General features: G+C 46.7%; 1 protein-coding gene across 1 annotated transcript in view; it reads right to left on the bottom strand.

Moving 5' to 3' along the window:
* Positions 1–24,909, bottom strand: part of LOC147683639 (uncharacterized) — a 67,190-nt gene that overhangs the window by 1,284 nt on the left and 40,997 nt on the right. The window contains exon 3 of the mRNA XM_086942555.1: positions 24,278–24,436. Within this exon, the coding sequence (XP_086798681.1) occupies positions 24,278–24,436 (159 nt within the window). The remainder of the gene's footprint in view (positions 1–24,277; positions 24,437–24,909) is intronic.

The raw sequence follows: 24,909 nt of genomic DNA on the forward strand, positions 1-24,909 counted from the left end.
TCTTCCCACCCGAGAAGCGATAAGCACGTTCAACAGCGAAGAATTTGCTGAGTCCGGCGGGAGAAAGATGGTTAAATCCTCCACAAGAAGGTCGACAGTGGTGTCATCTTGATTTTCCGGCACCCCCACCAAGCGTATGCTGTTCCGCCGGGCCCTATTTTCATATTCGTCCAGTTGTCGGGCCATCAAGTCGTGCGATGAACGCAGATTGCCAATTTCCGACTGTGCGTCCGCCATATCAGTGATGAGACTGGAGGTCTTCAAATCCAAAGCCTTGACCCTCTCATTAGTCTTAGCCAGATCCGCTCTGATAAGTGTGACATCGACAGCCACAGTATCGATCTTGGAGGCAAGAGCCTCATACTGTAGTCCCATATCAGCCTTCATCCCAGTAATGGCACTCATTAGGTCCTGGAGCGAAACCTCCGATGGCGCGGTAGAGTCCGTCTTGGGGTCAGCGACAGTACGGCCAGTACTGCCGGGGGAACCCTTCGGTTGCGTATAGCGGTCCATCACATTAGTCTGAATAGGTCCCCCACGGATCGGCGTCTTCGTCTTGCGCCTCTCGAACTCAGGTTTGGAAGCCATATTGGAAGCCGTGCCCCGAAGGGACCCTCTGGACCTGGTGAAAATGGCCGATGCTGTTGAGATACCGAATCAGAATTTTAGGCCAACACTGTAGAATGCGAATCGAGGGATGAAGCAGGGGTAGAGAGATATGGCAGGACAACACAGCGGGTCGAAGCTGCAGCAACTTGGGAGCCGATCCGCTCTTAGAATAGTCACTCGAGGGGTCGAGGAGAAATCGAAACTGAAAGCAACAATGAGGCCGACTGGGAGGATGTCCCTAAGGCCGCTGTTGTTGACTTACTCCTCGGCCCACCAAAGCAGCAGAGTCCCCGGTCTCAATCGGGGCGGGCCAGAAAGATTAAGTTGATGCAGAATCGGTTCCCGACATCCAAATTCGATTTTTGAAAGGATATTGGAGTCAGCGAGAGTAGATCTTCAAAAGCCCATAATAATAACCAGGATATTTCGAGGATAGTTGCAGGAGGGCGGCGCGGGTCTCGGGAGCCCTCTGCTTACGCGACCATCTTGGACGCCCGCGTAGCTCCTCCTCCCATAATTGTCCCTATTTTTAAAAAGGATAACAGGGACAATCCCCAGTGCTATCGACCAATTTCACTGATAGATGTGTCTGCAAAGCTACTAGGCCGGGGAATCCTTAACCGTCTTACTGAGTGGACCGAGGAAAACAACATTATCTCGGACACCCAGTATGGCTCTAGGATAGGGAGATCTACTGGCGACCAATGCCTGAACCTCTACATGCTGACTGCTAAATACACCAAAGCCAGCAATGAAGCCATGTAAATGGGGTTCATGGATTTGGCAGCAGCTTTCAACCATGTGAATAGGGATAAGCTCTGAGCTATTATGACTCACATGGGGATTGATCTTGGCTTAATTAACATCTTAAGGGAGTTGCACAGAGATACTTACTTCTGCCAAAGTACGGTACAACATGGAGGGGGGGTTGTCAGAATCGTTTTCATGTAGGAGTGGGGTACGGCAAGGCTGTATTCTTCCCCTTTTTTCATTCTAACTTTATATTAATAATTTAGAGCAGTTTTTGCTGAATTTAAAGACAGATTGCCCAAGAGTAGGGTCATGCTGCATCCCGGTATTGCAATACGGGGGTGACGTGGTCCTGCGCACGCCAAAGAGTCTACAGATTTTAATAGACGGATTTGTTAAATTCATGGAATCCTCCTTAGACCTGTCTGTCAATCTGGGCAAATCATATGTTTTGCTGGCAGGCAACAAACCTTGCTCCAAATCAACTTATATGCTACGTGCTCCTCGCAGGGCCGGGGGATTCGGGTGAGTGCTACACGGCTGCGCTTTTGCTGCAGGAGGCAGATTTGCAGAACAGGTCCCCAATAACAAAAATGACCGCCAAAATCAGTCCCCACCCTTCCGGCCAACAGGGAATAGCCCTGATGAATGTTATAACTAGAAAGTGCCCCAACTCCTCATATCTGAATTGGATAAATATTTCAAAGCAAGACCAGCACAAATTAATTCGACCTGGTCAGGTACTTTTATTTATACCTTTCACTCGTATTTTTTTACTTTTTTTAGAGAAACTTGTTTTTTAGGCAAAAAAAGAGATCTACATTTATAAATATACATAAATCAAGAATACATCCAAATAACACAAAACATTAAACATTAAAAATTCATTACATCAATGATTCCAAGTCAATTCCTTTTTCAAAATAAACAAAGCAAAGTTCAATCACAAGAGAAATCAGCAATATACATTGTTTTTAGTATATCAATCAATGATACAATTCACTCTTGTGGATATGCCGACGCGTTTCGGGTTCGAATAGCCAATTTTCGAACCCTCATCAGGGCTTTGTTATTTATCTGAGTGGAATGCAAGAAAAACAAAGATTTTATTGGCCACCTATCCACCTTTAAGCTGCCACTCTTAGAATATAGAACCGTCAAGATCTACCTGTGTCTTTTGAACTGATGCTGTTTCCAGAAATGACAACAAGTGGGAGGGGGACGTTTTGCTGGGCTTCAAGTCCTATTTCTACAATAAATGAAGCGCAGATTATATACAAAATGCTAGCAAAAGCGCTCGAATTTTCATCACTAAAAATGCAGACATTACTTCTACGTACTTCCATATGCACCGTCCGGCGCCCCTATGGAGGGAGGAGTTCGTGATGGTAGTATCGGAAATCCTAATTCAAGAGAAGGATTATCCTTAGTGTCACTCAACTTTATGCATAAACCGTCTAATTGAAAACCATAACCATTCTTGATAAAATTCATACCTTATGTCCGTATTTCTAGTTGGGGAGATATTTCCCTGTCTCTGGGTGGATGTTGGTTGGCAACCTATCGGGAAACAGAGGGCCAATTACTTCAGGATCATGGCCGGGCAGTTCATGAAGCACCAAAGCCAATCGTGTTTACATTTTATGTAAAAGTGTTTAAATCGTACCTGTATTCTAAAAGAATTCCTCCCTCGTTGTTTTCCTCAAGTGTTTTCAATACGCGCGTCCCCCCCCCCGGGTCTGGTGTATTTCTTATCGATCACCGCGCACTATATGGAGGAAATCATGCCCGTAACTTAATATCTTTGTAACTCACAATTATGGCGTTAGACTTGGTTACAAAGTTGCTCCGCCATTCCTACCTTAATGCGCTAGCGTTGTGCCTCCACTTTTGAAGCTCCCGCTGGATAGCCTCACTAAACTGCGGCGGCCATCTTGGAAAATTTTAAAGCCGCTAGTTCCGCGTCCTCGTGTATTATGGGCAATATAGTTAAAGGCAACCAAATTCGAAGGGAGTACTCGATCGGGTTTTTTTTAAAAATAATTATTACATTCTCTAACTATTATTGTGCGCATTTGTTTTAAATATAGTCTGTTAGTTCTGGGCGATGTCCGGGTTGAATTAAAGCAAAGTTTAATGGGGGGGCGTTAAGGGCGGGGGGAGGGGGGAAAGTTTTGACATGAAGGTATTATCTTCATATGAACCTGTGCTGTGTGTGTTGCTTGTATTGTCAACTCAACCACTCATGAAATAATGCATGGGACAATTTAGGTTGTTTCATTAGGGGGTTCATTCAAGAAGCCATTGCGAATAACGAGCTGCTCACATCCTCGACAATTCAGACATGCTGTTAAGGCCTGTCATGTACTGTTGAATTTGAGGATGAGATATGCCTCTTTTTGCAACAACACCCTGTCATCATCCGCAGGGCGCTGTACTGTACCTATTGTGAATAGTACTGACCATTTAAAGTCATTCTCAGTGTGCGATTTCTCCATGAAATGTTCAACCATGGGGGCATTTAGTACCGCCTTTTTGATCTGTGACCTGTGTTGGCTAATCCGTAAATTAAACTGCTGATTTGTTTTACCAATGTAGATCTTTTTACATGGACAAATTATTACGTATACAACGTTTTTATTCCTGCAGTTCGAGAAACCACAGTGTTTCCACGTAACCCCCTGATGCTCAAACTCAGTTCCTTCGATGGTGTTTGGACATGCGAAACACAATTGCCGCATCTATGGTGGCCCTCAATCGGCTTCATATTCCACAGAGTTATGAGATCATGTTTAGGTTTGGGCTGTGATAAATTTGCCCTCACAATTTGCTGTCCAATACTTTTGTTTTTTCTATACGCAAAAATTGGGCGGGGAAAGGAACATTCCAATCCCTCTAGAAGATGCCAATTTTTTAGAATTGTTTGTCTCATTCTGTGCGTGTCGGGACCAAATGTCACGCACACCAAACGATCCAACTCCTTTTCTTTTGTTTGCAGTAAACACTCGCGTGGCATGTAGCGAGCTCTTTTGTACGAGTGTTTTAATAGTTTTTTGGGGTAACCCCTATGGATCATTTCTTGACAAAACGTCTCGGCATGTTGTTCAAAATCTACAATCTTCGTACAATTTCTGCGTTTTCTAAGCAACTGTCCATAGGGCAAATTTGCTTTTAGATTTCTGGGGTGGTGGCTCCTGTGGTGCAGGATGGTATTTTTATCGGTTGATTTCTTATATAATGATGTTTTTAAGGAACCATCCAAGCAGGTCACTTCCACATCCAGGAATGTCATTTTTGTTATACTTGACTCCATGGAGAACTTGATATCATTGTGTCTGGAATTAATCCATTTGTGGAACGTCGCTGGATCAGTCTGGCTCCCCTGCCACAGGAGCCAGACATCTATATAACGCCACAACTGCACAATGTTCCCAATGTATGGATTATTGCTATCCAAAAATTTTATTTCATATTGGGCCATGTAGAGCACTGCCATCTCTGGGGCATAAGGACAACCCATGACAGTGCCCTACACTTGCATGTAAAACTGGTCGTAGAATACAAAATAATTCTTTTTCAGAGCTATTTCTGCCAGTCTCAAAATAAAGCAAGTTTGGACCCTATGAGGTCGTTCTTGCATCTCCAGATATAATTCAATCACTTCCAGTGCCTCTTCCTGGGGAATTGGAGTATACAAGGACGTAACGTCCATAGTAACCATTATCTGTGTGAGTGGATCGAATGATGTACCTTCCACTTTAGTCAGGAAATCAGTTGTGTCTTTAAGATAAGACTTGACATTTTCGAGATAGGGTTTCAAGAAAAAAAATCGACATATTTCAATATTGGCTCCAAGCACGAGTCAACACCAGAAACTATCGGCCTCCCCGGGGGTTCAACTAGACTCTTATAGGATCGGGGTTCGTGGAAACTTTTTATTAAGGAAATCGATACTTGGGGAATAAAGAGTTCGATTTCCTTAATAAGAAGTTTCCACGAACCCCGATCCTATCTCTCTTACCTAAAATTCATAAGAGTCTAGTTTTGTATATAATCTGCGCTTCATTTATTGTAGAAATAGGACTTGAAGCCCAGCAAAACGTCCCCCTCCCACTTGTTGTCATTTCTGGAAACCGCATCAGTTCAAAAGACACAGAATTCTAGAAAATAATTTTATTTAGAAAAATGTCTCAAGGTGACTCAGGTAGTCAATTGCAACAGTTCCCTGAATTAAATGTCCATCTTTATAACAGAAGGATTGTAGGCACTGACCCCAGTAGGCTATCAATACCAGTGCCACCTAATAATCCTTTAATGGGAGAAATCCTTGAGTGCCTAGGAATTGACACCACATTACATTTAGGTCTAAGGACAACACACTTTGATGTAATAACATAAGATACTTTAGAAGAGTGGATACTTGTTACAAAGAATCAATTAGAAACTTTTTAAAATATTCTACAGGGACATAGATGAATATCTTGAGGGTATATAGACAGTTATTTGCGAATATTCTCTTAAAGCAGGACTCAGTACATTAAAACTGCAGTATAAAAGTATGTCTTATTTTAATATAAGATATTTTATCTAAATGTGTAGAGATTCTAAGGTGTTAAGACTACTCTCAACAATACAAAACATTCCCTCGTGGCCTCACCATAGTTTCTCAAATGATATTACTCAAATACTTTCTAAAATTTTTCCTTCAAATCAACACAGGAACACTTAAATCAAAATATATTTAGTATTTTTATTCATTTTTTACCATATATATCAAATTTACTTTTCTTATTCATTTTCAATCTTCAATAAATTACTTTTTTCCATTGCATTAATTTTTTCAAAATATTTTTTATACTCATTGTGCACATAATTTAGAAATCAAATATGAACTTAATTTTCTCTTAAGAACAAACAGAAATGTTCCGAAAACCACACACTAATCACCAAACATACACTACTCATACATACATCTACACACACTTCATTTGATAGTTAGGACAAGCTCTTTTTCTGAAGCTGAGATAACACAGATAGTATAGATGACTCTTTAGGCCAGGTCGACGCGCGTTTCGGTGGACTTGTACCACCTTCTTCAGGACCAACAGATAAATGTTTGTCTCTTTGTGGTGTGGCTACAGTGTATCCTCTGAGGACATACAGGACATGCTTACAGTTTCACCAGCCAAAATGAACTAAGTTATATAGAAGAATGTATGAGAATAAGTGAGCTGAAAGGGAAGACTAGTTTGTGTTAAGTATGCAAGGAGGAGGAGACTGGTAGATATCCAGGGTATTAAGAAGTAAATAGAAGGAAGGGCATAATCATATGAAAGAATTCAGGAATTTAGGAATATAAAAAGTTTAAATAAATACAGGTATTAACCCAACAGGCCTACCTACCTGTCCGAGGTGGGGTGGTTTTGGAGGTTGGGGAAAGAGAGGTGGGCGATTTATTAATGAAATAGATATTGATTCATTGTCCAGTGTAACCTCTAAATTAAAAAAAAAAAAAAGGTCCTTCAAAGTGCCATGGGGTCCCTCTGTAGAACACCTGGTTGAGGTATACTCTGAAAACAAAATCCCAACTAGGAAACAATTGTACCGAATGGCACAGGGCTACTAAATACCACACATACCCATGGCCTCAAGAGCCTGACAGTCCTTCCACTCAAAAGAGACCGAGGGTCAGACCTAAAGGAAGTACAAAGAAAAGTCAGGAGCCTGCCAGTTCTCCCATTCAGAAGTGACTAAGAGGCAGACCCAAGGGTAGTATAAAGAAAAGCCACTCATAGAAGCAAATAGTAGATGCACAAGCCCAGAAGAGGTCAAGAGGGAGACCTCGAAAATGGCCAAAGCCAGAGGGTCCTAATGATAAAGCAGAAGAAGGGACTATGAGAGAAAACAGAGGCATGGGACAACCTAAAGAAAGCCTCTTTCCTCCGAGATAGCACAGCCTTTTGTAAAGTTATCAATTCTCCCTGCCTGGATGATAATAATGGTCCATCTTTAGATACGCAAATTGAATTACATTCTTGGATAAAACACTTTCAGGATATTTCACGTGAGTAGAGGAATCTACAGGCATACATGTTAGTCCTAAAATTGATTGTGATTTCTCCATGTGCTTCTCATTTGACCTTGATGAAATCAAACTTGCCCTGAATCAATCTTCTGGCAAAGCACCTTGGGCCGATGGGGTTACTATGGATGTCTTTCTTGCAAATATACCTTTTTGGTCTCCTCTATTAACCGTGGCTTTTAACGCCATAGCGGAGACTGTTCCTCCACCCTCCTGGAAACAATCTGTAATCATATCGATACACAAGAAAGGGGAAGCTTCGGTCCCTGCCAATTATTGTTCCATTTCTTTGCTCAATTGCTCGGCCAAATTAATGGGTCGGTTATTGTTAAATAAATTAAACATATGGGCAGAGGAAATGGACATCCTCACTGAAGTTCAGTGTGGGTTTAGGAAGGGGAGGGGAACACTGGACCAATGTCGCAATTTGACTCTTACAATTGGTAAATATACAAGAACAAAAAATGCCCAAATTTATCTGGCATTTATGGATTTATCGAAGGCCTTCGACTGTGTGGTTCACCTCAAGTTATAGGAAATGCTAAAGAAAATGGGAGTGGAGGAGGCTATTAACTTTATTAGAAAGCTATATCTGGATGGTACCACTAAGGAACGAAACAGGGAAAAATGGTGAGTGCACTAAACCATTTAAAATTGAAAGGGGTGTCAGGCAAGGTTGTGTCCTGGCCCCTTTTTTGTTTGCTCTCTATAGAAATAAATTGAACGAGGTCTTGACCAAGTGAGAAAGATACCCCGTTAGTTTAATCTTCTGCGCTCCCTATCCTCCTCCATGCAGACGATGCTGTCCTGCTGGCAAGGACACCCATGGCATTACAAAATCTTATTGCATACTATACAGATTTTATGCATAACCTGGACTTGCACCTTAATAAAGCTAAATCCTACGTCATGGCAATATGCAGTGAGAAAAAGAAGAATATGAGATACAAATTAGATGGGGAAATAATAGAGCAGGTATATTGTTTCAATTACTTAGGGGTTGCTTTTGACAACAAGGAAGGAGATGATGCAAAATCTAGTCAATTTAAGGATTCAAAGTATCGCAGCCTTATTTAGATTTTCTAAAAAATCAGGCAATAAGCTGATACTGGAAATGTCTACTATCTAAATGGAAAAAAATGCTACCAATGGCTGCCTATGGGGCAGCAATATGGGGTATTACTGATGTAACACCACTCTAAGTACAGTAAGATAAAGACTGTTGTCAATTCCACAATCGAGCAATAATATTATAACGCATAAAGAAGCTGGTATGCCTTTTATTACGGATGCCATATGATTAGCTCCACTTTCTTTCTAGCTATCTGTTTGGAAAAGGGAGACTGTGGGTTGAAACCAAAAAATCTTTAAAGATGTCCTGAATTTAGACTAAGCCCACAGAATCCCCTGGATATCATAGGTCAGGGAAACCCTTACTTCTTTGGGTCTTGGTTTTTTGTATTATACCCCATACCTTTGCAAACATTTCCCTAAATCAAGACTAAAGGTGATCTTTCTTAATCAAGTCACTCCGGATAGTTGGAATACTCATAAGGGGAAACAAACCGTAAAGTTGTATGAATCTATACCACAGACATTAAATAGTTCACACTCATACTTATGGATAGTTGAGAACAACCAGCGTCGATTCATCATGACTAGATTCAGAATGAAGGAGTAGTTTCTGTCCTGTAACTGCAGTTCTGTAGTAGGGGTATCTCTGTTATAGTCATAATCTAGTGAATAGTCCCGCCCATGTGCGTGGACCCCGGCAATCAAAAATAATCTCCTAAATTGTCAAATCATGCAGACCCTGCAAGACACTTAAGAGAGAATTTAAAGACAAATAATGCAGCCTATATCCACAGGCTACACTGTCCAGTACTTCAACTAGAAATTCCACCAAACAACACCACACATAACCCAGCCTGCAGTTTCTACCATAGAGAAACTTGCCTCCACCAGTAAAAGACTCTGGAATGATAGAGAGGAAGGCATGGACAGACAAGCCCCATAGGCTGCCATTATGTGGCTTAAATAGGATACTGTGCCTTTAAGAGAACTTTCCAGAACTTTCTCCCAGTATCCCAGAATGCATAGCAGGTCCCTCTTACTTTCAGTTCTTTTTGAAGGCGAAGCACGCCAGACCTGTAGCATTCCTTACATGCAGAATTATCTCCACCGGGGAGGAGGGTGGGCGCTTATGACTATAACAGAGATACCCCTACTACAGAACTGGAGTTACAGGACAGAAACTACTCCTTCTGTAGTAGGGAATCTCTGTGTATAGTCATAATCTAGTGAATAGAATGGCAAGCTCATCCCCACACCAAAGCGGCGGTGGAGAAAGAAATGAACGCCACTATTGCGCGAACAAATTCCGCAGCGAAACCTGCCCAACCTGAGCATCTGCGCTGGCATGAGTGTCCAGACAGTAATGCTTAGCAAAGGTATGAACCGACTTCCAAGTGGCTGCTTTGCAGATTTCAGCTATCGGCACGTTACGGAGCAAGGCTGTCGTGGCAGCTTTGCCCCTGGTGGAATGAGCCTTAGGCTTACCTCATAAGGTTTAATTATTAGCCTTTTGGTAACACAATTGTATGCAGGACACAATCCACCTAGAAATGGATTGCTTAGAGGTAGCAAGACCCGTCCTGACTGATCCGTAATTAATAAACAACTGGTCAGACCTACGAATATCCTTGGTTTTATCCAGATAAAATTTCAACACCCTCCTAACATCCAGGGAATGGAGAGACCTTTCCGCTGGAGATGAAGGATTCTGAAAAAATGTAGGCAAAGTTATGGTCTGGTTGACATGAAAATCAGAAATAACCTTGGGAAGAAATTTAGGGTGAGTACGCATAACAACCTTAGCAGCATGAAATACAGTATAAGGTTCAGTACAACACAACGCCTGAATTTCACTCACCCTGCGGGCCGATGTAATGGCCACGAGGAACGCCGCCTTCCAGGACAGGTGCTGCAACAAAGCCTTATGAATAGGTTCAAAAGGCTCCTTCATCAACCTGGACAGCACCACATTCAGTTCCAATGAAGGCGAAGGAAGCCTGACAGGAGGGAATACATTCTTCAATCCTTCCAGAAAATCTTTGATCACAGGGATCTGGAAAAAGGAAGTCTGTGAAGGGCATTTCCTGTAGGCAGTCAATGCGGCGAGATGAAACTTAATGGAATGAACATTAAGTCCAGACTGCGCCAAATGTAGAAGGTAAGGAAGGATGACATCTTCCGTACACGTCGTCGGGTCATGGTTCTTAGACTGGCACCAGATACAAAACCTCTTCCACTTGTGTGCATAGGAAGTCCGAGTGGAAGGTCTCTTAGACTCCTTCAGTATGTCCATGCAATCCGCAGGCAGATTCAGATGGCCATATTGCACTATCTCAGGAGCCATGCCGCCAAACTCAAAGACGAGAGGTTGGGGTGTAACATCCGTCCCCCGAACTTCGTGAGAAGGTCCGGCCTGCACGGCTGCCGAATGTGAGGAAGGAGAGACCGGTGAAGCAGATCCGTGAACCACCACTGCCTGGGCCACTCCGGGGCAATGAGTATCATCCGAGCCCTGGATCAGGCCAGCTTGATGAGCACTGCCGGAATCAGGGGAATGGGAGGAAAAGCGTACAGGAAGCTGTTCGAACAGTTGATCCATAACGCATTCCCCAGCGTCCCCCGCTGGTAGTACCTGGAGGCGAAGTCTCTGCATTTGCTGTTTTCGGCGGTGGCGAACAAATCTACGTCTGGAGTTCCCCACCTTGCGAAGACTTCTCCTAGTACTTCGTCGTTTATGACCCATTCGTGGTTTTCCTGGACCAGTCTGCTCAGCGCGTCTGCCTGAACATTCTGCACACCTGGCAGATGGGTAGCCGTTATCGTCAGTCCTCTGGCTAGAAGCCAGTGCCAGATCACTTGCGCCTCCTGCGACAGAGTGCGAGATCTCGAGCCCCCTGCTTGTTGAGGTAATACATCGTGGTGGTATTGTCCGTCTGTACAAGCAGAAAGTTGGTCTGGAAGGACGGAAGAGAGGCCTTCAGTGCCAAGTGAACAGCTCTGAGTTCCAGGAAATTGATGTGATACGTGGCCTCCATCGGTGACCACGTTCCTTGAATCTGTAGGTTCCCGGAGTGCGCTCCCCATCCCAGGAGAGAAGCATCCGTCACGACAGTCTGCGTGGGAATGTCCTTGTGAAAGGGAACCCCCCTGAGGAGATTCTCCGCTGAACACCACCACCTCAGAGACTGAAGAGCATGCAGCGACAGTCGAATCTTGTTGTCCCAAGATCCTTTCCTCTGATCCCACTGGTCTTCCGAGCACTCCTGCAGCGGTCTCATATGCAGCCGTGTGTGTGGCATCCGGAAGATACAAGAGGCCATTGATCCCAGTAGAGAAGACACCATCCTCACTGTCGTAGATGGAGTTGTCATAAGAGCCTGAGCCTTAAGAAGGAGAGATAATCGTCGCTCTTCCGAAGGAGACACGCTTGCTGACAGCGTATTGATGGAGGCTCCCAAGTACTGTATGCATTGGACCGGAGTCGGGACAGACTTGGACATGTTGATGTGCAACCCCAGCTTGTTCAAGAGAACGCATGCCTTCTGGAAGTGTGCTCGCGCTTCCGAGAAGGAGGATGCCTTGATCAACCAATCGTCCAGGTACGGGTAGACAAACACCTTGTTCTTCCGTAGGTGTGCTGCTACCACCGCCATGCACTTCGAGAATGTTCTTGGCGCAGACTTTAGTCCGAATGGGAGTACTGTGTATTGATAATGATTGGAGCCGACTTGGAACCGCAGGAACTTCCTGTGTTTGTGTGCAATGGGCACATGGAAGTAAGCATCCTGTAGGTCTATAGCACACAGCCAGTCTCCCTGTTGCAACTGAGGATAAATCTGATGTAACGACAGCATGCAAAACTTTTCCCTGCAAATCCATTTGTTTGCCTGTCGCAAGTCCAGAATGGGCCTGAACTCGTTCTTGTCCTTCTTGCGAACCAGAAAGAACCGGGAGTACAGACCTCTTCCTCTCTTCCTGGACCTGCTCTTCCTCACAGAGACATGGCTATCCCACAACTCAGAGTTTGACATTATCTCCGCCCTTCCTAGTGGTTTTCTTATTCAGAATCAGAAGAGAGGCGAAGGGATAGGAGGTGGTCTCGCCATTATCTATAGAGATTCTCTGACATGTAGACTTGAGAACGGCGGCATTTCAGATTCAGAAAGTGCTTGTTTTAGCATTCAGCTAACCCCCACCCATTCTCTTTCAGGAATCCTGATTTACCGCCCGCCGGGCAGCATAAAGCACTTTGCTGACTCCTTATTAGAAGTCACCTTAGTAGCGGCTGCTCGGGCATCCAACTTTCTGGTACTCGGAGACCTTAATCTGCACTTTGATGACCTTAATGATAAAGTAGCTGCCGATCTCATCCTAAATCTTAAAACTTTTGAACTTAATCTTCTGAACAAGGAAGCCACCCATAGCAAAGGACATTTGCTAGATCCTGTTTTCTCAAACAACACCCAGCTCCTAGCTAAATCTCCTTTGCCCCTACCATGGTCCGACCACTTTGTAGTTCCCTTCTCTTGGGAACTCCAATCGGAAGAGATTAGTGCCTCTCGCCCACGTACTCTTCAAAGAGCCTGGCCGAAACTTTCGGTGGAAAATCTGAAACTTGCCCTCGAACAATCAGCTCCGGAGGCAGAGTCTGATGTCTTGCTCGCAGACATGAATTTTCAGAACTGGCTTATTAACTCCCTGAACATGGTTCTGCCTCTAAAATTGGTGACAAAGAAGAGGAGTACCTTTAAATCTCCCTGGTATACTACCGAATTAAGAGACCTCAAAAAAGCCTGCAAAAAGGCGGAACGCATCTGGAGGAGTGACTGGGCCCTTAACAGCAAAACCTCCAGGCGGCCTTGAGACTCTATAAAGCCGCGCGGCAAATGACTAAGGCCTCCTTTTTTTAGGAGAAAATTAGACTTTCAGCCAATTCCTCCAAGGAAACGTTCAAAATCGTCACTCAGCTGCTTAAAATCCCAGCCCGAACACTTCCCAAGATGATACCGTATCAAGATGCGACTTGCTAGCAAAGCTTTTTGATGAAAAAATACAGAAAATTCTTGATAGCCTCCCTCATACTGCCATAACATCGATCACCGATTCCCCCCTTCCCTCAACTACAGGCCCCCGACTCGAGGCGTTTACTTGTATCACTAGGGAAGACTTTTGCACTACTCTCTCCAACATTAAAAGCGGCTCTCCCTCTGACCCAGCTCCTATGCACATTCTCAAACAAATTGTGAGCACCATCGCCCCTCTCGCCACTGATCTATTGAACACCTCATTCATCACAGGCACCGTTCCCCCGAGCTGGAAACAGGCTAAAATTAAAACCCTCCTTAAGAAACCAGGATTAGACCCTACCGATTTGGCAAATTTTCGCCCCATCTCTTTGTTACCTGGATTGGGCAAAATCGCCGAAAAGCTGGTGAACCGGCAGCTCTCCGGATTTTTGGAGAGTAATGGCCTACTGAGCGAATCCCAAACGGGATTTCGCCCTGGACAGGGCACGGACACAGCCCTTAAAGTGGTGGCGGAAGAGGCTAGATGCATCTTAGATTCAGGGGGATCAGCGGCCCTGATCCTCCTGGATCTGAGCGCTGCATTCGACACCGTTGACCACGCAACCCTTGTCCACCGTCTCACTAAACTAGGCATCGTGGGGTCAGCCCTTAGATGGCTGGAATCTTTCCTGGATAATCGATCCTTTAGGATTTGGGAAAATGGTACTATGTCAAAGCCTACTCCCCTTCAATGTGGGGTTCCTCTGGGATCTTCCCTGAGCCCCACATTGTTCAATGTTTACATGGCCCCGCTGGAAGAAATAGTAGCCCCTTTCGGAATTAAATCCATCAGCTACGCAGACGACACACAACTTGTCGTCTCTCTGACTCAACAAGGGGGATGTCCAGACAACCTCTCGAAATGCCTTACTGCAATCTTCTCCTGGATGACCGACTCAAAGCTTAAATTGAACGGAGCCAAAACGGAGATCATGCTCTTAGGTCATCATTTTACATCTCTGCCTTCTGAGCACTGGCCGCCCTGTATGGGTGATCTGCCCCCAGCAAGGGAGAAAATCAAAAGCCTCGGGGTCTGGTTTGAACCCCAAGTAACATTCAGGACCCATGCGCAGAAAGTTGCAGGCAGTTGCTTTGGTCTGTTGCGCGCAGTATGGAAAGTGCTCCCCCTCCTGCCTTTTCAATCCAGGAAGCTACTAATCCAGGGTCTAATACTATCTAGACTGGATTATGGCAATGCTCTCCTTTTGGCTACACCTAAAGCCACAATCAACACCCTGCAGCGGGTACAGAACACCGCAGCTAGACTGCTTATGGGGGCACCTAGAAGGGCCTCAGCCAAACCATTACTCAGAGCCCTTCACTGGCTCCCCATCCAGGAACGAATTGCTTTTAAATCACTGTGCATCACTCACAAAACATTGCAAGGTAAAGGCCCTCCTGCCTTAAGAAATCCGATCTGTCCCTACAAATCATCGCGGACCCTTCGGTCTGACGGGGAAAACCTGGTCACCATTCCTAGAGTGAGAAAAGCCCGTACCGGAGGTCGCCGGTTCTCATTGAACGCGGCAAGACACTGGAACGCTCTCCCCAGGGAAATCCGGATGGAACCCTCCTACCTTAAATTCAGAAAATCCCTTAAAACTTTCCTTTTTCCTAAGGTTGCATAATTCTTTCCTTTCCTTCCTTTTTTCCTTCTCAGGGTTCTCTGTTATTAGTTAAGTTAGCGCTGGGACGCTCCAGGGCAGCCATGCGCTTTATAAATCCAATTTCATTTCATTTCATTCAATTTCATTTAATTTCATTTCATTTCTGGGACAGAGGTACGTCTTCTATCGCCCTTTTCCTTAACAGGATATCCGCTTCTGCCTGAAGCTCGCGCAGCTGAAACTGCGAGCTGACCGGTGGAATCGCTGGAGGCGGGCTTGTGAACCGAAGACTGTATCCATTGCAAACAATATTCAGCACCCACTTGTCCTGAGTAATTTTTCTCCACTCTGCCAGAAAAAATTGAATGCTTCCCCCTACCGTAGTGGGTAACAGATCCGGGGGAAGTAGGTTCCTAGGGCCTAGACCCAGCCTGGCCCTTGGTCGCCGGAGCCGACTGCTGGCCTCCTCTGCCCTTCTGGCGCTTCTGGAACGGCTTACGGAACTGTTGTTGTTGTTGCGACTGTCCCGAAGGCTGGCCACGTCCTCTGCCTTGCCCACCGAACCGCCGTTGGAATGGGCGGTACGATTTCTTCGTGTCTTTAGGCTTCTCCAGGCCCACAGCCGTGAGCGTTTCGGCCTCCGCCTTCATGCGGGCCATCTCGTCATCCGCATGTTTCCTGAAGAGGGTCTCGCCAGAGAATGGCAAGTTGGCTACCCTCTGCTGTGCGTCCGGTTTCAGGGACGTAAGACGGAGCCAGGCGTGACGTCGCTGGTTCACTCCATGGCAAAACCCATGTGCCGCCAACAGGGATGAGTCTGCTGCAGCGCTGATAATCTGGTTCGCCACCAGCATCCCTTCATTCAGCACCTCCTGGAAGTCCTCCCGCTTCTCACAAGGTAAGAGTTCCGCAAACTGCTGGAGGGAGTCCCAGAGGGCGCGGTCATAGCGTCCCAACAACGCTGTGGCACTCGCAGCCTTCATAGAGGTCGCCGATGTTCCACACACTTTCCTCCCTGCTGAATCCATCCATCTAGACTCCTTATCCGGGGGAACCGTGGATGAAGGGGTGGTGGCATGTTGTTTGCGGGCCGCCGTCACAATCACAGAATCCGGAGGAGGTTCCGCCCTCAGAAAGGCCGGGTCCGAATCGGGAGCCCGGTACTTTTTCAGCAATCTCGAGGGAGCCGCCTTCGTCACCGCAGGGGTGAGGAAAAGGGCCATGGCCGGTTCCTCCAGGCCCGGCACCAGAGGTAGCGGTGGACGAGATAGGTGTTTCTGGTGCAATGTCTCGAAAATGACTGAAGTCTTAGGTGTAGGCACCGTCAAGGATATGCCCAACTTCGCAGCGCCCCTTAAGAGGACATCATGGAATGCCACCAGGTCATCAATGGGAGACACCCTCGTGTCCGGTGACCCCGACAAGGTCGGAGAGTAGTCCCTGAGGACCTTGTGTGAGAGCGAGATCTGTGCCTCCTATGGCGGTGTCTCGACCGCGTGGACGATCTGTGGCGCGATCGCTCCTTTCTCCTAGAGCGAGAGCGAGATCTGCCAGCCGGTGGCCGCTCCACAGGTTTCCGTGGGGGAGTCTTCCTCGGTTCCTCCTGGGGTCTAGGTTTCGGTGTCCCCTTAGGAGGTGTAGGCAGAGGAGGTAACGACGTGGACCTCGGCGGAGGGACCGGAGGTATCACCGACCGAGGGGCCGGCCCATGAGCTGGAAGCGGCGGCAGTGGTCTGCCTGGCGGAAGTGGAGGGTTGGTGGGAGGGTCCTCCTTAGGTACAGGCGGAGGGGGCGACCTAGGCCGAGATGGTGTGTATACCACCGAGTACACCGAGCCCGGTGACCCCTTCGGCGAAGGGGGCTGAGATCCAGCCCCTTCAGCAGGTGAGCGCTTCCTCTTGCGTCCTCCACTAGATCCAGTCTGACTTCTGGGGCCAGAATACCTCTTGCGCCGTTTAGGAGAGGTGAAGCGACTCCTAGATGCCGATCTCTTCTTTCTCGACGCTGAGCGTCGCTTTACCGGCGTCGAACGTCGCCTCCGCGACTCCGGCGTCGAACGCCGCCTCCGCAACGTCGATCTCTTCTTCCACGACGCCGTATGCCGCCTCCACGACGTCGAATGTTCCGTTCTCGATGACGAGCGTCGATTCCTCCTTCTTGAGGTCCTCGACGTCGAGGAGCCCCTCGAAGTCGACCGTTGTCTCGACGTCGATCGGCGGTGTTGCCTCGACGGCGAGCGCCGATGCTTGCCGCTTCGTCTCCGACGTCGAAAGGTAGACTCCGACGACGACGATGCCGTCGACGGTGGCTTCGACGGCGGCCTCTCCAGGCCCTTCGACGTCGAGTCGTCACGCCGTCTCGACTCGGAGCCCCGGGGAGATGGGGAACACACCGCCGTCATCCCTCTCGACGTCGACGGAGACCGGGACCGTTTGCTGGTCTTCCTGCCTCTGGGGAGCCCCCAGAGGCCTCAGCAGAGGCAGAGGGAGCCTTCCCAGCCTGCCCAGACCCACCTGCAGCCTGCAGACGTCTCTCTTCAAGGCCTGAGAGCCTAATCTTCAGCCTGTCCCTCAGGGTCCTCGCTGAAAACTGCTGGCAGATGTCACAGTCTTCAGGGACATGTTCTTCAGAGAGACAGACGATGCAGACGTCGTGTGGATCACTCTTGGCCTTCTTCCTTCCACATGCTGGGCACTGGTCAAAAAGACCAGGCATTTTAGAGCCTTAAAACGCCTGAACCAACACACAAGAGAGAAGAAAAGCACCAAGAAAGCTAAACACCAACACTTTTAAACACAAAAGTGACAAAAATCCAATAAACCCTTGAAACAAGGGAGAGCTCAATGCCAGGGTCCTGTTAGCAGGAGCCGGAAAAAAGAACTGAAAGTAAGAGGACCTGCTATGCATTCTGGGCTACTGGGAGAAAGTTCTGGAAAGTTCTCTTAAAGGCACAGTATCCTATTTAAGCCACATAATGGCAGCCTATGGGGCTTGTCTGTCCATGACTTCCTCTCTATCATTCCAGAGTCTTTTACTGGTGGAGGCAAGTTTCTCTATGATAGAAACTGCAGGCTGGGTTATGTGTGGTGTTGTTTGGTGGAATTTCTAGTTGAAGTACTTGACAGTGTAGCCTGTGGATATAGGCTGCATTATTTGTCTTTAAATTATCTCTTAAGTGTCTTGCAGGGTCTGCATGATTTGACAACTTAAGAGATTATTTTTGATTGCCGGGGTCCACGCACATGGGCGGGACTATTCACTAGATTATGACTATACACAGAGATCCCCTACTACAGAACCTTATTCCATTAATGCTTGGTTATCCAAACAATTTGTTCTTAAGAAATTACCGCCTTGTCCTTGTAACAATAAGACAGCCCAATCTACTTTACAGCGCCTCCTTTTTTACCCATTATATTTAAAAGAGAGTAAGGTTCTCATTTTTCAATATGAAGAAAATTCTCAACGAGAACTGTGGCCTCAGCTCTTTTTTAATTTTATTCATTAGATACCCGATCGGTTTGTTTTGCACTAGCCTCCTTTTTAATGGCTGCTTTAAGAACTCGTAAGGCCTCTAACACTTCACTTATATCACTGTAAGATTAAATCTTTTACGGTCATATTCTGCTTTTTATATTTTGTGAATGTAATTTTAGATCTAATCTATTTTATATAAAGGCTATTATTGTGGGCTCTGTATTGCTTTTAAATGTTGAATCTATTGCACGTCTAATTTTAACACATTATTCTATGACCTCCTTTTATGTGTGAACTTTTATGCATTTTATTGAAGTGCAAAATAAAGCTAAAGATTGATTGAGACTGAGAGAAAACAAATGTCCTCCTCAGTTGACTCGCATCAAGATAGTGAAGCATCATAAAGACAACACAGCTGCCGACTTTGCATACCCCATTTCAGATACAGGCAATGATATCCAGGCAGTGTTTTATATTTTGGAGACGAGTTTCCACAGTAGATTAGGACAATGGATTGAGACACACAGGTACAGTAGTGGTCAAAGTAATATTGCATGATTCTTCATCTATATTGCGGATACCAGACCAGATAATGTTGCCACCTCATTACTTAACTCAGGCTGCTGAACTAGTAGTTTTAGTGCCAGCACACTTAAACAAGGGGAAGGGGAAGCAATAACCATATACTTTGATTCAGGATATGCCACCACAATAGTGCAAAATGGTCTCCTAAAAACACATATATTATAGTTTTGTTAGCTCGTAAAACATCGCCACCCTCAGGCCCATTGGATGCACACAGACCGGATAGATGTAATATATAGAAAGAAACCCAAGCATTTCTACTTGTAAGTCCTAAATCTGCTACATTTCCCTTGGCACACTGCTTGAAACAACCTGTCTCTACTAATGCCAGGATTGATTTGTTTGCAACTTACATGAGTTGACCACAGTTTAGAAATATATAGGCACTGTCTGCCAGCAGGGTTCATTAAACCTCACCTTTAACCCCTTCGATGCTCATGACGAGCTCAGCTCGTCATGCAGTACACTGGTCGTGTGCTTATGACTAGCTGAGCTCGTCATGAACAATGGATTCCAAGGATTTTCAGCACAGGAGGGGAATTGCTGCAGCAGTGATAGTGTTAAAGTAGTAGTTTCCAAAATACTTGGCATCGAGAGCTTTCTCCTGGAATCAGGGCTAACTCTAGGACGGTGCGACCGGTGCCACCACAATGGATGCTGATTTCAGGTGGGGGGCACTGGTTCCACATATATTAAGGTTTTTAAAAGTACTTATTAGCATTTCTTGCCTCCAGCAAATAACAGAGTGCATACAATGTGAATAGGTTAGTGAGTTACTATTTCTTGTCAGAAGGATCCTTTTTGTTGATTATAGTTTTATTGGTTAAACACAAGGTATAAAGCAGTGAACTATTGACCGTCATCAAGGAGCTGTTGAAATACCACAAGATATGGATTAGAGAGCTATATGTTTTTTGTTCAGTCATTTATTTTACTAATGTTGCAATAAGTAGAAATAAATTCTTATTACTAAGGAACTCCCAATCATGGTGTTACAGTTAAAACGCCGAGTTTGTGCTTCTCCACATCAAGCACTCAAATTATACTGCCTATCAGTATGGATGGCATGTAACTCCTACACCTTGTGGTGCTCTGTCCTTTAAAACATTTCTTATACATTGTGTTAGATCTGGGGGTCTCTACTTGGCAATGGTATTGCAAATGCTACTTACCTGTATGCATCTGTTCTTGGCATGTAGGGCTGCTGACATTCATATCTGTGCATAGATCGCCGCCTAGTGTTGGGTCCGGATGATTGCACATTGTTGTCCTGGAAGAGTCTTCGAAGTATCACGAGATAGGTGGCTCCTCCCCTGGACTACAGTGCGCATGGGCATCGACTCCATCCCCAGATTGTTTTTAGCCATTGTGGCCAAGATGGAGTGAAACTCAGTGAATGATGACCATGCCATGAAATGATATGTGAATACTGCAGCTGCTACAGGCGCCGGGGAGGAGGGCGGGCGATATGAATGTCAGCAGCCCTACATGCCAAGAACAGATGCATACTGGTAAGTAGCATTTGCAGTTCGAGGCATGTGGGCTGCTGAATTCATATCTGTGCATAGAATACATAGCAGTCCCTCCATTAGCGGTGGCCGCCCGTGCCAGCTGCAGCAGTTTGGAAAAGTGTCTTGAGAACAGCCTGCCCTACAGCTGCCTGCTGTTTGGAGTGCAAGTCTACACAGTAATGCTTAGTGAATGTATGTGTGGTAGACCATGTGGCTGCTCTACATATGTCCTCTAAGGGAATGTTTCCAAGGAAAGCCATAGAGGCCCCCAACTTTCTGGTGGAGTGGGCTCTTGGTGGAATTGTAAGAGTGCGTTTTGTCTTTGCATAGCAGATTTGAATACATTTCACGATCCACCTAGCAATACCAGCCTTGGAGATAGGGTTACCTTTGTGATGTGGCGCAAAGGCAACAAAAAGCTGTTTAGTCTTTCTAAAATCTTTGGTCCTATCAATGTAATACATTAGGGCCCGTTTAACGTCAAGGGTGTGGAGCATCCGCTCCGCCAGTGACTCTGGATTTTGAAAGAACACCGGCAACTCAATGGTTTGGTTGATGTGGAACTGAGACACAACCTTGGGTAGAAATTTAGGATTAGTGCGGAGCACTACCCTGTTTGATTGAACTTGGAAGAAAGGTTCTTGGATTGTGAGGGCCTGCAGCTCACTAACCCTCCGTAGCGATGTGATTGCTACCAGGAAAGCCACTTACCATGTCAAGAACTGAAGTTCGCAAGAATGTAGTGGCTCAAAGGGAGGACCCATCAGTCTTGTAAGAACCACATTGAGGTTCCATTCCGGAGCTGGTGGAGTCCGTGGCGGAATGACTCTTTTGAGGCCCTCCAGAAATGCCTTGATGGCAGGCACTTTGAAAAGTGAAAGGTGCTGTCTATTTTGGAGGTATGCGGCCATCGCAGACAGGTGAATGTGAATGGAAGTATATGCCAGATTACACTTGTATAGATGGAACAGGTAACAGATGATGTTCTGAATGGAAGCATCTAGTGGATTAATGTTGTGGTTTGCGCAATAGATGACAAACCCCTTCCATTTTGCCACATAACATGCTCTAGTAGTGGGCTTTCTCGCCTCCCGAATGATGTCCATGCAATTGGGAGGAAGGTTAAGGTAGCCAAACTCTAGGACTTCAGGAGCCAGATCGCCAGGTTGAGCTGTTGCGGATCTGGGTGCTGAATGTCACCATGGCTCTGCGTCAGAAGGCTGGGTGTGAGATGAAGCCTTTGATGCGGTACCACGGAAAGTTCCAGAAACGTGGTGTACCATGGTTGGCGAGCCCACGTTGGAGCAACTAGGATGAGAGTCATCGAGTGCTGCCTGAGCTTGCGCGCCACCAGCGGTATCAGAGGTGCTGGGGGAAAAGCGTACGCAAATCTGCCTGACCAGTTCATCCATATCGCATTGCCCTGCGATTGCGGGTGTGGGAACCTGGCGGCGAAGCTTTGGCATTTTGCGTTCTCCCTTGTAAATGTAAATGTAAATGTACATGTATTTATATAGCGCAAATCACTGACCGAGGTCGGTATCTAAGCGCTTGCTTAGGGAACCCGTCCTGGTATTCCCCTGTGAGATAACCCCAGCAGGGTATCCACAAGGTGAAAGCCAGGCATCCTGCCGCGAGGGGCTGTTGTGGAGATTAAGCAAGCTATTGCCCAGAGTCGCAGAGTGTGAACCCGTGAGTCGAGAAGGCACCGGAGCGAGAATTATTGAGTCCGTGGAATTTTTTTAGCCCAGGACCCCCCGAGGCAGGGAATTGAACCCTGGTCCAGGGCCGATCTCAGCTTCCGGGTCTGCCGCCTCTAACCCCTGAGCCACACTTCTCCACTTGTGGCGAACAGGTCGATCCCTGGATGACCCCACCTTTGGAAGTACGGTTGGAGTACTGATGGATGTATCTCCCACTCATGCATTTGGTGGCTGTGCCTGCTGAGCAGGTCCGCCATCTGATTGTGCTTGCCTGGGAGATGTTCTGCCATGAGGAAAATGTTCCTTTGAATGGCCCACTTCCACATGCTCTGAGCCAGATGAGACAGCTGGGGAGAGTGTGTGCCCCCCTGTTTCTGAATGTAGTACATGGCCGTCATGTTGTCCGTCCGGATCAACACGACCTTGTTGCACAGATGTACTTTGAATGCCTTTAAGGCCATGAAGATTGCCATCAGTTCCAGTACATTGATGTGCATCTTCTTTTGCTGTAGTGTCCATAGTCCCTGCACAGTGTATTGGAGTACATGCGCTCCCCATCCCTGGAGAGAAGCGTCCGTTGTCAGGATAATCTGTGGCACAGGCTCCTGGAACGGTCGGCCCTTGCAAAGGTTTCGTGGATTCCACCATTGCAGAGAGTTGTATGCCCGACCGCTCACCAACACTAGGTCTTTCAACTGCCCGTGAGCCTGAGTCCACTGACGTGCTAAGCACTCCTGAAGCGGACGCATATGTAGTCTCGCGTGTGGGACTATGGAGATGCAGGAGGCCATCATGCCTATCAACTGCATGAACACTCTTGCTGGAAGCGAGTGTTGAGGTCTGAATCGTGGATCAGCGACTGAATGCTGTTGACTCTCACTGAATTCGGCTGCGCAGTGGCCGCCAGAGTGTTTATGGTCGCACCCAGATACTGCCGTATGTGGGCGTGCTGGAGATGGGACTTTGGGTAATTCAGTGAGAACCCCAGATCGTGCAGAAGGTGAATGGTGTGGGACACATGGTCGGCGCACTGCTGGGCCGACTTCGCTTGAATAAGCCAGTCTTCCAGATAGGGGTAGACGTGGATGTTCTGACGTCTTAGATGCGCCGCCACCGTCGCTAGGCACTTTGTGAAGACCCTGGGCGCTGTGGTGACCCCTAAAGGCAAAACCTTGAACTGGTAGTGCTGGTTTTGAATGGTGAACCTGAGGTACTTTCTGTGTGAAGGATGCAGTGGAATGTGAAAGTACGCATCCTTGAGGTCCAGAGTTGCCAGGAAGTCCCCTTGCTGAAGCAGTGGGAGAACCTGCTGCAGCGTGAGCATATGGAAATGTTCTGACAGAATGTAAAAGTTGAGAGGTCTGAGGTCTAGGATGGGCCTGAGGGATCCGTCCTTCTTTGGAATCAGAAAATACAGGGAGTAAACTCCCGTACCTCTTTCCTGCAGGGGCACGAGCTCTATTGCCCCTTTTTGCAGCATGACGTTGACTTCCTGCTGCAACAAGTGCAAGTGCTCGACGGACATAGGACGGCTCTTTGGGGGTATGTTGGGTGGAGTGGATGTGAGCTCCAGACAATAACCATATTGGATAAGAGATCTGACCCACCTGTCCGTGGTGATGGACTTCCACACGGGCAGGAACTGCTGGAGTCTCCCCCCGACCGGTGTTGCGTGGTCGGGGGGCAGTGACAAGGCGTCACTGTTTGTTGGCGGTGGAGGACCTGGAGCTGTTATTCCCACGTCCTCTGCCTTTGACGTTGTTGCCACGGTATCCACCCCGACCCTTGTTGGTATAGGAGGGTTGGGTGTTACTCTTATAGAACTGCGTTGACTGTGACGCTTGACCCCTCGAGGTGCCTCTATTATTGGAGCGGCGAAAGGAACCACCCCGAAACTGCTGTGACTGCAAGGCACCCATAGACTTAGCAGTGTCGGTGTCCTTCTTCATTTTTTCGAGGGTGGTATCTACCTCTGGGCCAAACAGGTGGTCTGGGTTGACAGTTTGGTTGAGGATATTAGTTTGAATGTCTGGTTTGAAACCGGATATTCTGAGCCATGCATGCCTACGCAGTAGAACGCTAGTGTTTATCGCTCTTGAGGCGGTGTCAGCCACATCCAGAGCGCACTTAATTGAAGCATTGGTGATAAGCTTCCCCTCCTGTATCAACATTTCTGCTCCTTCTTTATATTGATCTGGCAAGTGCTGTAGAAGGGTCTCTAGAGTGTCGTAGTGTGCCCTGTCGTAACGTGCAAGTAGCGCCTGTGTGTTGGATATGCGCCATATGTTGGCTGCCTGCGCAGCAACACGTTTCCCCGAAGCCTCAAACACTTTTGATTCCTTGTCTGGGGGAGGAGCGTCACCCGTAGTCTGTGAGTTGGCTCTTTTGCAAGCATTGGAGACGACCAAGGAATCCAGAGGCAACTGTCCTTTGATGTATGTTGGA

Source organism: Lissotriton vulgaris, chromosome 11, assembly GCF_964263255.1.
Source record: "Lissotriton vulgaris chromosome 11, aLisVul1.2, whole genome shotgun sequence".
Taxonomy (NCBI): Eukaryota; Metazoa; Chordata; class Amphibia; order Caudata; family Salamandridae; genus Lissotriton; species Lissotriton vulgaris.